Source organism: Theropithecus gelada, chromosome 8 (assembly GCF_003255815.1).
Source record: "Theropithecus gelada isolate Dixy chromosome 8, Tgel_1.0, whole genome shotgun sequence".
NCBI lineage: Eukaryota > Metazoa > Chordata > Mammalia > Primates > Cercopithecidae > Theropithecus > Theropithecus gelada.
In genome coordinates, this window is record NC_037676.1 from 2,964,884 (window position 1) to 2,979,074 (window position 14,191).

At 38.6% G+C, this 14,191-nt stretch overlaps 1 protein-coding gene across 1 annotated transcript in view; it reads right to left on the reverse strand.

Moving 5' to 3' along the window:
- Positions 1-11,896, reverse strand: part of TNKS (tankyrase) — a 229,331-nt gene extending 217,435 nt beyond the window's left edge. Inside the window, exon 1 of the mRNA XM_025393840.1 lies at positions 10,455-11,896. Within this exon, the coding sequence (XP_025249625.1) occupies positions 10,455-11,127 (673 nt within the window). The 5' untranslated portion in view covers positions 11,128-11,896. The remainder of the gene's footprint in view (positions 1-10,454) is intronic.
- Positions 11,897-14,191: the final 2,295 nt, after the last annotated feature.

Here is a 14,191-nt window from a genome sequence, read left to right on the forward strand (position 1 = left end):
AATAGTTAAGATGTATTCATTAAGTGTAATTCTATGTAATTTCTTTCAAAAATACCAAATTTCCAGTCAACATGAGAATAGCCCAAGCATTTGGAAAAGGAGACCTGTACATCTTATTAACAGGACTGATGAGAATGTCAAAATGGTTTATCAGAATGAGGGCATGAGAACTTTTCAATGTCTTCTTATTATATATATAATATATATGTCAACTATATATAATTTGACATATATAATGTTATATATATGTAGACACAAAAAAGTGTGTATACACACACTTTAACAAGGCATCAGGAGGTTTAGTTTATTTTTACTTTCTTTTCTTTTATTTTATTTTATTTATTTATTTATTTTGAGACGGAGTCTCACTGTCGCCCAGGCTGGAGTGCAGTGGCACGATCTCGGCTCACTGTAAGCTCCGCCTCCCGAGTTCACTCCATTCTCCCGCCTCAGCCTCCCCAGCAGCTGGGACTACAGGCGCCCGCCACAACGTCCGGCTGATTTTTTTTTGTATTTTTGGTAGAGGCCAGGTTTCACCGTCCTAGCCAGGATGGTCTCGATCTCCCAACCTTGTGAGCCACCCGCCTTGGCCTCCCAATGTGCTGGGATTACAGGTGTGAGCCACCGCGCCCAGCTGGTTTAGTTTATTTTTGAACTAATGACACAGAGGCTACAGTTTTAAGGTTTCTTGAGTCAATCAGTAAATTCAAAACAAATTTTGTTCAGTTTGGACTTGTAGTTCATGGAAATCATCTGCTAACTACCAAACACTTCTTCACTTTAAAAGAAAATCTACCACAGAAGAAAAAATATACAAGCCCAAACATCTGCCACCTACCAGCAGTTTAGTTTATACTGAAAACGCAAAAGAGATAGAGAAAAAATTTTACATCACGTTATTTTCCCTTTTCCAAAACCAAAATACATGAATAAATAAATAACTTGTCTAAATTGAATGGGGAGCTGACACACTCCAAAAAACAGCTTAAAAAAAAAAAGTTTAAGCTCACACTGCTTTAATTCTATAAAGATACCTGAACAAACTGGCAAAACAAGTTTCGAGAAAAGAACTCAGTAACTAGCTGTGGGGAAAGCAAACTTAAACATCTGATGAAGCCTTAAAAGAAAAACAATGGGCAGACAAAAACAAAACACCTAAAACTTTCTTCAATTACTTGAAATCAAAGTGATTTTTTTTTAATGAGCCCCAGAGTTATCCTGAGCTCCCAGACTTTAGTAGAAATCCCTAGGAAACCCACCCTACTCAATTTTTCTTACAGATATAATGCTTTTTATTCACCAATAAACTAAAAGTTCATTTCTGAATGTTTCTTTCTCGTGTATGTTTCATTTGTTTTACTAAGCCCCATAAAGGGAGTTTTCACCTAACCCTCAGACTCCAACTCATCTTACCTTAACTAATCCTACTCAATTCTTACTATAAATATCTATTAATGATGCATGGTATTAGGTGCCTTAAGAGCAGGGTTAAACCAAAACTTAGCTATCAGAAGAATAAACATAAGCCAAAGTAGCTTCAAGGACAATGACATGGGGAAAAATAAAAATTTAAGAAGCACTGCCCCTTCAATTTTTATCTACTGCAATTTTTTTTTTTTTTGAGACGGAGTCTCACTCTGTCGCCCAGACTGGAATGCAGTGGCGCGATCTCGGCTCACTGCAAGCTCCGCCTCCTGGGTTCAGGCCACTCTCCTGCCTCAGCTACTCCCACAAGTAACTAGGACTACAGGCACTGCCACCACGCCCGGCTAATTTTTTTTTTTTGTATTTTTAGAAGAGACAGGGTTTCACCGTGTTAGCCAGGATGGTCTTGATCTCCTGACCTCATGATCCATCCGCCTCCGGCCTCCCAAAGTGCTGGGATTACAGGTGTGCGCCACCACGCCCAGCCATCTACTGCAATATTTTATAGTAAGCTACCCAAAGATTCTTTGTCTATGACACAAAAGGAGGCTGTTAAATATATTAAAGACTAAACTACTATATAGTGCTTTCCCCCTCATGTTATCACACAGCTCATGTTTATTCCTTTCCAAAACCAAACCTAACATTAAAATAAAATTTATTTTCTCAGAATTATTTACATTCCTTGATTACTTTTCTTCTGGATTCTAAGCTTGAGGTTTTTTTTAACATATTTATGCTCACAACTCGACCTTTGATGATATGCCTCCTATCCTCCCGATGTATTTCTCTGGCCTCTTAACTGTCAAAGAATCACTTCACGTCAAGAAAGAACACCTGGCCTGTAACCTATTCAATTCATTGGTGGGGTAGGGAATGCTTTACAGGTGACCAGACTACACTTACCAAAAAGACTAAATAGATTATCAGGAAGAGACTTTATCTATAAAATGCCCTTAGCACAATGTCTCCAGTTAAGGTTCCTGAGAAAATGTCTCATAGGTTATATAAACGGAGGTATAAATTTATGATGTTTCATAATTTAAATGCTACCACTGTAAAAGATGATCCTGCAGACCTTACTGAAAGACTTGATCTATTCTAGGCCAGAGCAGCATGTCCAACACAAGAAAAAGGGACAAGGGGGATTACCTTAACTATCTCAGACCTTTATTTTTATCCTTGACATTATTTAGTAATTAATTTCTGTAAAAATGAGCAATGAAAGAAACTGATGTCAAATACATACAAAATTCTTACAAGAAGAATTTGGAGAATAACTTCCCCATAGACAATTAATACCTTATAGAAAAAAAATGCCCACAAAACAGACAAAATTATTTTTTTTTTTTATTTTTTTTATTTTTTTTATTTTTTTGAGACGGAGTCTCGCTCTGCCGCCCAGGCTGGAGTGCAATGGCCGGATCTCAGCTCACTGCAAGCTCCGCCTCCCGGGTTCACGCCATTCTCCTGCCTCAGCCTCCCAAGTAGCTGGGACTACAGGCACCCGCCACTACGCCCGGCTAGTTTTTTTGTATTTTTTAGTAGAGACGGGGTTTCACCGTGTTAGCCAGGATGGTCTCGATCTCCTGACCTTGTGATCCACCCGTCTCGGCCTCCCAAAGTGCTGGGATTACAGGCTTGAGCCACCGCGCCCAGCCAACAGACAAAATTATAATCAATTATTTTAACACTAGCTAAAAGAGAATATGAGAATGATACGCAAGACATGAAAGTATAGCATACGCCTGAGTTAGAAATAAAAGGACAGAGTTCAGAAAATAATTCAAAATAAAAGAAAAAATAATTTCAAGAAGAAAAGACTAAACAAGAAAGAATACAAAATGGAAAAAAATGCCACAGATGATACCTTATAACAGACGTCAGCAAACTACAAGCCATACACCAAATCTGGCCCATCACCTATTCTCATAAATAAAATTTTACTGGAACACAATCACACTCATTCATTTACATATAGTCTCTGGATACTTTCACAGTATAAAAGCAAAACTGAGTAGCTGTGAGAGGGACCATATAGATACAAAGCCTAAAATATTTACTATCTGGCCATTTATAGAAAGTTTCCAACTCCTGCCTTAAGAAAAATAGAAGATGAAAGGAGAAAAAAAGTTAATAAAAAAAGAAGATTTTGTTTTTAAAAGGATTCAAAAGAAAGTGACAGTTATCAGGGGTTGGGGACAGACAGACAGTTATAGTTTAATGGGTACAAGAGCTTATTTAAGATGACAAAAAATGTTCTGGAAATGGACAATGGTGATGGCTGCATAACATGGCGAATGAACTTAATGCCACTAAATTGTACACTTAAAATGGTTAAAATGGTAAATTTTACATATATCTTACCACATTAAAGAAATGGAGCAAGTAACAAATTTAGAAGAGAGGCAAAGTTTCAATATACATAAAAAGAAAAGAATGAATAATAAAAAGTATAATTTGAGAACTTTTCTGAAATAAAATATCTGAAACTATGTAAAGAAAAGGCATACCACATACCTGAGAAAATATATCTAGAGAAACGAACACCAAGACATACGTAGTAGAATATCTGGTCTTTAATGGAAAAGGGAAAAAAAAAATCCTTTGCCTATCTAGGAAAAAAAAAAAAGGCTAAGGGAAACTCCCATTCTCATCAGACCTTCAACATTAACAGCTCTTAGCAGGTCCTTGAGAACCAAAAGTTCTCAAGTATGGAAGAAATGATGGCCAGATACAACATATAAAAGGTAAATAAAAACCCTATAGTTCTTAGATTGAATTGGAAGTATCAATATTAGTTAATGAGGTAGATTAAAACAGATTGTCAGAATGTCTTAAAAAGCAACACTCAGATATATACTGTCTATAATAGACACACTTTAAATACAAAGACAGACTGAAAGTAAATGAACAGAAAACTACCACGCACAGCATAAGAATACTGAAGTGGATATAGTCACATGTGATACAATGTAGCTAAAATCATAAAGATTTTCTCTTTTTTTTTTTTTTTTTTGAGACGGAGTCTCGCTCTGTGGCCCAGGCTGGAGTACACTGGAGCGATCTCCACTCACTGCAAGCTCCACCTCCCGGGTTCACGCCATTCTCCTGCCTCAGCCTCCCGAGCAGCTGGGACTACAGGCGCCCGCCACCACGCCCAGCTAAATTATTTTTGTATTTTTAGCAGAGACGGGGTTTCACCATGTTAGCCAGGATGGTCTCCATCTCCCGACCTCCTAATCCGCCCCTCTCGGCCTCCCAGAGTATTGGGATTACAGGCATGAGCCACCGCGCGGACAATCATAAAGATTTTCATAGGATACACATGAAAATTTCTATAACTTGGGGCCAGATAAAAGTTCTTATGCAGGTGATAAGTCAGAGAAAGCAATAACCATAAAATAAATAAATTAAATTTAAAACTTCTGTTCAAATGACTCTCATTAAGAAAATTAATCAGTAATCCATAGCCTGGGAGGAAATATTAGCATATTTATCCCACAAAGCACTAGTATGCATAACATATAAAGTACTCTTAAACTCAATAATAAAAGATAACCCAATAAAACTGAAGTGTGTCCAGTAAAAAAAAAAAAAAAAAGGACAAAACTTCATAAAAGATATATAAGGCCAGGCGAGGTGGCTCACACCTGTCATCCTAGCACTTTGGGAGGCTGAGGTGGATGGATCACCTGAGGTAAGGAGTTCGTGACCAGCCTTGTCAACATGGTGAAACCCCGTATCTAATAAAAATACAAAAATTAGCTGGGTGTGGCGGTGGGTGCCTGTAATCTAAGCTACTCGGGAGGCTGAGGCAGGAGAATAGGTTGCAGTGAGCCGAGATCACACCGTTGTACGCCAGCCTGGGCAACAAGAGCAAAATCAAACAACAACCATCAAAAATTGTTGATGGGAATGTAAAATGGTACATATACTTTGGGAAAAAAAGGTGTTGGCAGTTTCTTATAAAACTGGATATTTACCTACCCTAAGACCAAGAGATTCTAATACTAGGTATTTGCCCAAGAGAAAGAAAATCCATGTCCACAAAAAGGATTTCATAAGAATGTTCATTGCAGCTTTATTCATAACAGCCAAAACTGAAATCAGCTTAAGGGTCTATCAACTGAGGAAGGGATACACAAACTGCAGAATATTCATATAATGAAATCTACTCAGCACTAAAAAGGAACTACTGATACATGTTACAAAATCAAAAACATTAGGCTGAGCAAAGTAAGTCTTACAGAAGGAGTAAATATCGTACGAACTGCATTTATATGAAATTCTAAAACAGGCAACTCTTATTCTAGAGTGGAAAAAATGTCAGAACGGTGGCTGCCTGAGGGAAAAGGGATAGTGACAGGATTGAGATAAGGGGTATGAGGGAACTTTCTGAAGTTTCTATAAGGAAAGTCATAATTTGAGTTACACAGGTATCTGCATTTGTCAAAACTCAGTGAATGTACACTTAAGATTTGCAGATTTCACACTAAAAGATAAATCTTTACACAAATAGTGAACTTAGATAATGATATGCATATTAGCATATTTGGAGAAGCTGCACAGATGCCTACCATTTACACTGATATGCTTTAATAAAAAGATGATTGATGGATAAAAGAACATATATGTAGGAATACACACGTAATAGAAATTATACAGTATTATAATTTATGTAAGCATTTCTCTATTGTTGAACAGTTGGCTTGTTACCAATTTTTTTGCTATTAGCAATAAATTTACATATCATCTTACAAATAGCTAATTTGTTCTTTAAATCATTTGCTTCCAAAGAGTAGTACATTGAGGTAAAAGAAAGAGATAGACACACTTTGCACATCTTTCTAACTAAAAGTTCTCTCTAAACTTTTTTTTTTTAAAGAGGTACCTTAAGAAAAGTGTAAGGTTTTAAGAAAACACTAAGTAAAATATAATCCAGTTTATAATCAACAATTTTAAGTCTGGGAAGATATTTATGAAACTAGGTCCCTTTCTTCTATTACCAAATTAGACCCTTCTTAAATCTTGAGACAGGGCATTTGCTTACAAGTAATATTAAGGATCTCACCAGGCAACGAAAAGTGTAAGATAATTCCCACTCTAAGACTGAAGCATTCTGACTCATTTTATTACCCACTGATAGGCAACAATTTAGAGTATATGGTGACTTTTAACAGGAACAACATTTGTACAAAGGCGAGGAAAAAAAAAAAAAGACAAGCATGCCCATGCTGAAAAATCCAGAGAAGAGTCAGGAATGAGTTGAAAAATCTCTGTATTGTTAAATATGTATGGTAGTGGATACCATTAAAAAAAAAAACTGGTTTTGATTTTAAAATACCTCACATTACCTATCATAATCCAAGTAGTATATGTTAACAGGAAGCCCATTTCGAGATTTCTTCGATTTCATGTAAATACTATAAAATCTCAGAATTTAATGTTTTACTAAAGCCTTCAGAAAAAAAAAGAAAAAATACCTCATTTGAACTTTTCTATAAAAAGAGAACTCATCAGAATATATGGGTCCTTTAACAAAAACGTCACTACTAGATACCAAACTAAGGAGGTATCACTGTCAGTTGGTACTATTTATAAAACTCTTTTGACTGCTATACTTCAAATAATAGAAAATCAGGGTCAAGGACCATATCTGTGGAAGAAAAAGTCTCATATAAATTCTAGTCAACAATAAAAGAATGGATCATCTTTACAAAGCCATCTTAAGAAGACAACAAAACTAGTATTTTGAGAACCTGTATCAACAATGGAAACAAGATTTTGTCTTAATTGCGGATAGGATGATTCCATTACTAACACAGTCTCTAAACCATATTCTAAACAAATTATCACAATTCAAGATAAGCTAGAAAGGGTTCCTAGTTTTCCTGCTGGAAAAAATATGGTTATTCTTAACGTAATATAGATAAAGTGATAAGAATTTAAACATGGTTTCATACCACATCTGAGATCTTTAAAAATGATTTCCAAATGCCACATGTTCTCACTTAAATAAGGGGGAGCTACACCTTGAGTACACATGGACACAGACAAGGGAATAATACACACTGGGGCTTACTTGAGGGTGGAAGGTAGAGGCTGGGGGGAGGCCGAAAATCAAAACACTACCTATCTGGTACTATGCTCATTGCCTAGGTGATGAAATAATCTGTACACCAAAGCCCCCAAGACTTGCAATTTAACCATGTAACAAACCTGCACATATAACCCCTGAACCTAAAAGTTGGAAAGAAAACAAAATTGTTTCATTTCATTCCACAGAACTGTAAACTCATTTTTAAATAGAAATAAAAGTATTAGTTAACATCATCCCTTCCAACCTTTGCTTGGCTAGCTTGGGCTCACCCTTTTAACTCCTGCTTTAAAAAAAATCTACCTAGAAGGACTTCCTTAACTGCTCTAAAACAAGGATAAGAGCTCCTATTACATACTGGGACAGACAGTATAATGTACATTTCCTGTCATGCCAGATTAGACACTAGATACTTTGCAGGTTTTTGTTGTTGTTGTTTATGCTTCCCCACTAGACTGTAAGCTCCTTAAGGCTTACAGAATGCCTGCCATTACACAATTGTGTCAGTATTTAACATCCAATCATCTAAGTACACTAAAATATTTCTGGAACAAATAAACTGTAATTTTTAAATTTTTTCATTCAAGGGATTGTACCAATTTCTCATTTTTAAAACAGCTATTCCATGACAATTCAATTACTATCATAATAACCAGTCACTGATAATTCTTTTCATTTCTCAGCCTATACATGATAAAGAAGACTAAAGTTTAATAAAACTTTAATGTTATGCATTCAATCACGGAAGTGTTGCAAACTGACTACAGGATATTATGTTTTCCTATCATTGAGAATTTTATTATTGTGTTTTCCACAACTGAGCTAAAAATTTTCTTAAAAAGCCAATTCAAGGTTAGGTTCTCATAACTACAACATAATTACGGTACTGTTTTATTGTTTATCTTCTAGCTAATCTGGATGTATGTAAAACTCTGAAACAGAATAACAAGTAACTATTGTAGCAAATAGAAGACATGTGATTTGAAAAACAAGCACTATTTTGTGTGACTTATCCTAAATACATTAATACACATAAGCATAACTATCATTTGTTGGTGATTACTCATAAAGTGGGATGGTGAGAAATAACCTGATTGGTGGAACAATTTGTTAAAATAGTCAAACTTGGAATAAAGTATGCAAAAGTAGACACCTCTGTTGATTTATAAAATCAGACTTAGGCCTTTCATTTAGCCTAAAGAAAAAGAAATGCTATTTCATCTAAAACAAGCAAGACCCTTGAGCAAACAAATAGACAAAAGTCTGTTTATGATTCAATCCACTGCATTCCTAGTAAGTAGTGTCTGTATATCAAGAATGAATCCAGTGACCTAATAATGATTTCTTTAAGTGTTTCTCATACCACAGGTCATGACCCATTAATGGATCACAAGCAGCATTCGCTAAAAATGAAATCGAGTAAGATATAAACCATCAGAGGACAACACATGTATTAAGGGAAAGTATTGTTTCCAGAAGCTTTTGATTCAGTTGCATATGTGACCATGTAAAATGTATTTCTAAGTATGGGCTACAATAAAAAACATGTGAAAGCTACTGTCTTGCATATAAGCCCCTCCCCATTACTATTTCTCCCAAAAATCGGAAACTCTACACTTCAATGACTCACAAAAATGAAAAGTGACCTTAATCCAGGGTTCTGACAGTTTAAGTTGGATCTCACAAGCTCTAAAGTCAAACTACCTGAATTCAAACTCAATTTCTACTATTTCCTGAGTGAATCTGGACTTACTTAAATGATCTATATATGCTTCACTTTTGTCATCTGTAAAATGGTTAATCATATCTCCCAAGTGTGGTAAAAATAAATAATACTACAGTGGGTCAACACGCGTTACTATTAACAGAACACACTGAAGAAGTGACACACATATATATCAGAAATATAAGAGAAACTTAACAGAAGTTATCTTTGGTGTGTTATCTTTGATGTTTGTGAGCGTGTGATGCCTTTCATTTTGTATTTTTCTGTCCTATTTGGGAGAATATATGTATTTCTAATATAATGTTTCTAATGTATATAACATTATTACCTGTATGTTTAAAATATCAACAGTAAGTATCCAGGCAGTGAGATTATAGTCCTTTGTTTTTCTTTTACAGTTTTCTTTATTTTATAAACATATTATTAGGTGTCTTTGAGAAAAAATCATCAACTATTTGCAAAAAAAAAAAAAAAGACAAGTGTGAGGTCCAGAGCTTAAGAAATTCACACTTTTTGAGGGAGAACTTTGTGCCAGATACTTCTCACCAAATGCTCGCACAACATCATTTTATGATTTTTGCCCATGAGAAAACTGAGGCAACTGACACAAGGTAAACGGTCTGCTATACAACAAATAATAGTGGCCACAATTTCAAAGCCTGTATTTCTTCTATCATCATATAATGCATCCAAATATTGTTCTCCAGTTGTTTCACACTGGCATATTTTGGTCTCCCCATCTAGACTGTAAACTTCTTTAAAAGAAGGGAAACTTTCATAAACTTCATTTCTGTCTTTCATTGGGTTACTAAGGCTACAACAGATGCTCAAACATTTGCTGGGTTGTATTAAACCTCTTTTGGTCTGGACTGTCCTCAAGGGACATACCTTTGTAAAAACAAAATAGCACACAAACGACAAAACTACTCTAAAGCTGTCCAAATCTAACTTTATTCCTGCACACCGAAAACTAAACTGTGCAATCACTGAACAATTTCTTGGATTCATTTATCCCCCCACCCCAACCACGCCCCCATCACCCAGACACCATCAAAAGAAAGGCACCTCTAGTCTTCTGGTGAGGTGTTGAAGAACCATGACCACGCCCCCACTTTGTCCCATCACAATAACCTGTTTTCTTGTCCTAACTGGACCCTGCACCCAAACCCAAAACCCTTAATAAACAATTCAAAAGTCTCTGACCTGCAGCGAAGTGCAGGGGAGAAGACTTCCGGCCGGCCATGTCCTTTGCATTTACGTTTGCCGCGTCCACCAGCCTCTTTACCCGGGACACGTCCCCATTGCGACAGGCCTCCAGTAGTTCCCGTAGGGCCCCGCTCACTGCTGGGACCCCTGTCCCAGGTCCTGCTGCCCCAGGCCCCAATGGTGCTGTGCTGCTAACTCCGGCCGCCTCGGGGCTCTCCGCCAAGCTCGATCCAGGGGAGGATGGAGAGGAAGATGAGGAAGAAGTCGGGGAAGAAGAGGACGACGGTGAATTGTTACTGCCACTGCCGGCTGGGTTGGGAGCGACCCCAACGGCAGATGAAGTAGAAACCGCTGGGACCACGGGAGCGGCGGCGACGGTACAGATTGTGCTGGTGGTATTGCAACAGCTGGTACCGTCAACCGGGTCCGGGGATCGGGGCCTGTCGGGCGGATCCCGACTGCCATCCCCCTCCGGCAGCGCTAGGCCGTGCCGCGGGGAGGCGAAGGGGGCCAGGCCGCTGGCCGTGGGAGAGGCTGGGGTGGTCCCCGGGGCCAGGCCAGGGCTGAGTGGGGGAGGAGGTGGCGGCGGCGGCGCTGAAGCCCCTGGGGCGGGCTGGAGCTGTTGTTGATGATGGTGGTGATGATGCTGAGAGCGACGCGACGCCGCCATCTTCGGACTCCCCTAGCACTGTCACTGCGGCAACGGCCCCCACCGCCCGCCCTCACTTCCGACCGTTGGACCAATCAGCATCCAGCGCACAGGAAATGATGCTAGCGGGGTAGGAGGGGCCAAAGAGAAAGAGGGAAGTATTGGGAGCTTAGGGAACAGCCAAAGGAACGGGGCGGGGCTTTGTCACTGAGAGGCGGGGTTTGTGACGTGGTGGCGGGCCGGCTGGAGAGATTTGAATGCTGGAACCAGCTCCTGCCTAGATGAGAAACATTTCTTGCATTTCTCACTTTCAGGCGGCTTACCCTGCTCCGCTCTGTTTCCCTCAGTCTCCCTTTGCTTGCTCCAGAGCCAGCTGTTGAGATGCAGCTCAGAGCAAGCAGAGAATGTGTCGATTATCATCTATTAAGCGTCCTCGTCTGAAAAATGGAACTAATAGTACCAACCTCACAGAATTATTAGCGGGATTAAAAGAGCTAACATAGACAAAGAGCTCTGCCAGTAAAACACAACTATAATTAGCCCATTGGTAATTTTTAAAATTATAGTATTTCTTTTCCAGGTGTGCCCTTGAGCTCTTGTCCCTTCCCTATAATTTTTCTCACCCTATGTGCTTTAATTCCTCGTTTTTAAATGCTGGTTTAGATTGCTAGGATTGGCATTCCAGCTCTGCCATTTGTTGTGTATATATGAGCTATTTCATCACTCTGCCTGTTTTTCTCTGTAAAATTGAAATAATGGTGCAATAAGTGTGAATTATTAAAATAATGATTTTTTTCCTATTCTGCTTATCTCTGAAATTTTATTTTTCACCCTACGTTTAACTAATTATGAATATATTCCTTTCTTTTGAATTCTAGTTTAGCTTAGCCTCTCCCACATCCCAAACGGATAAAAACCTGATTGCTAGGCTGGTCACGGTGGCTCATGCCTGTAATCCTAGCACTTTGGGAGGCCGAGACCCGCGGATCACTTGAGCCCAGGAGTTCGAAACCAGCCTGGCCATCATGGTGAAACTCTATCTCTACAAAAAATACACAAATTCGCTGGGCAAAGTGGCACACGCCTGTAGTCCCAGCTACTCAGGAGTCTGTGTTGGGAGGATCACTTGGGCCTGGGAGGCAGAGGTTGCAGTGAGCTGAGGTCACACCACTGCACTCCAGCCTGGGTTACAGATTGCTGTCCATTACTCACCATCAGGTCCTATTTTTCAGCAACTGCTTTTTCTGTCTTTCCCCTACCTATGTATACTTTTTTTTTTCTGCCATCAAAAGATGTATCCGTGAATGAGATAATCCCATTGAAGACTCCATACCTACTGTTCAATAGTAAAGCAGGCATTATAGAAGTATACACAAACAGCATTATTCCAATAGAGTGAACACAGATGGAAATTCTATGACCTAAGAGAAACAAGATTTAGATGAGTCAAGCAGAATATTAAACCAGGTGATACATTGTTTCATGTGTTAATTGTTAAATATGATTTATGTGATGTTAATATTCCCATTCAAATAAATAGATGAGTTTATTTGGGGTTACTAACTAAATACAATAAGGTCAGGAACATAATTAGTATTACGAATGGCATTTATTTTCATGTAATCTGGGGTTACAGATTATAATTCTTAACATTATCCAGCTGTCTGATAAAATTGTGCCATTGTTCACGGTAGACACCTAACAAAAAGTGTAGCTGGGTAGGAAAACTCACATCAGTGCAACTCACATCAGTGCACATCAGTGCATCAGTCCACAACATTCTTCTTCATGCTTCTGTTTTTTAATCTTAACTTCTTGATGTAGAGCAGAGAACCATGGAGAAGTGGAGGTGGACCAACATGATATGTTAGATGTCCATAACATGCCATGTGTCCCCTAAATAATGGCCTCCTGGAATGGGAGGCATAAGAAATATCTCATCTGGTCTCCCAATGGCCAGTTACTCATAGAAAGTAGTGATGTTCAGACTTATTCAAAATGCATCCGTTGTGTCAGTACCAAAAAAATGACAATAAAATAAGGAAGCCTCTGCTGGATAGGGATTTTTAAAAACTAAATTGCCAGCCGGGCGCAGTGGCTCATGCCTGTAATCCCAACACTTTGGGAGGCCGAGGCGGGCGGACCACGAGGTCAGGAGTTCGAGACCAGCCTGGCCAACGTGATAAAACCCCATCTCTATTAAAAATACAAAAATTAGCTGGGCGTGGTGGTGCGTGCCTGCAATCCCAGTTACTGGGGAGGCCGAGGCAGGAGAATGGCTTGAACCCAGGAGGCAGAGGTTGCAGTGAGCCGAGATCGCGCCACTGCACTCCAGTCTAGGTGACAGAGCAATACTCTGTCTCGAAAAAAAAAAAAAAAAAAACAACTAAATTGCCTGAAACTGTACTGGAAAACAATGTGTGGAAATGCAATCAATCAACTGGAAATTGCTTTTTTCCCTCCAGCAGAAAGTAGGAAAAGTACTTAACATTAAGTATTTATGAAGTGTGGATTTATACCAACTAATGTTGAGCTCCAAACATGAAAGGCCACATGCCATTACCTAATCTTCTGTGGCTAAACACAATTCCATGAGGAATGCACTATATCACAGTGGAAAGAGCAAAGCTTGGGGTCAAACAAACCTGGGCTTGAAAGTCACATCTCTGATTACTAGTTGGCTAATCTTGATAGATATGCTTCCCAGCCTAAAATTTTGACTTTAGTGTAGCACTGTCAAGAGGATTAAAAGCCTAGATGTTTTATAAGCACTCTTTGAATGTTAGATCCGTTCTCTTACGTGGCATGCATAAAGTGTTAACATGAACTCACAGCCACTATTGATAGCTTTCCCCTCACAACTTCCTTTGTGACAAAGATAGGGGCTGGGAATATATATCCATCATTCTGCACATAACGGGAATCTAAAGCAAAGAAACATTAAGTTTAATTCTTTCCTCATCTGATAATTCAGGATTCTTTATAAACCCTATCTCTAAACTATTGTTGATCACAGTTATGTCGTATCTTATTTTCGTAAGTGTTTTCACAAAAATAGTATCCTGGCCTAGTACAGTGGCTTGCT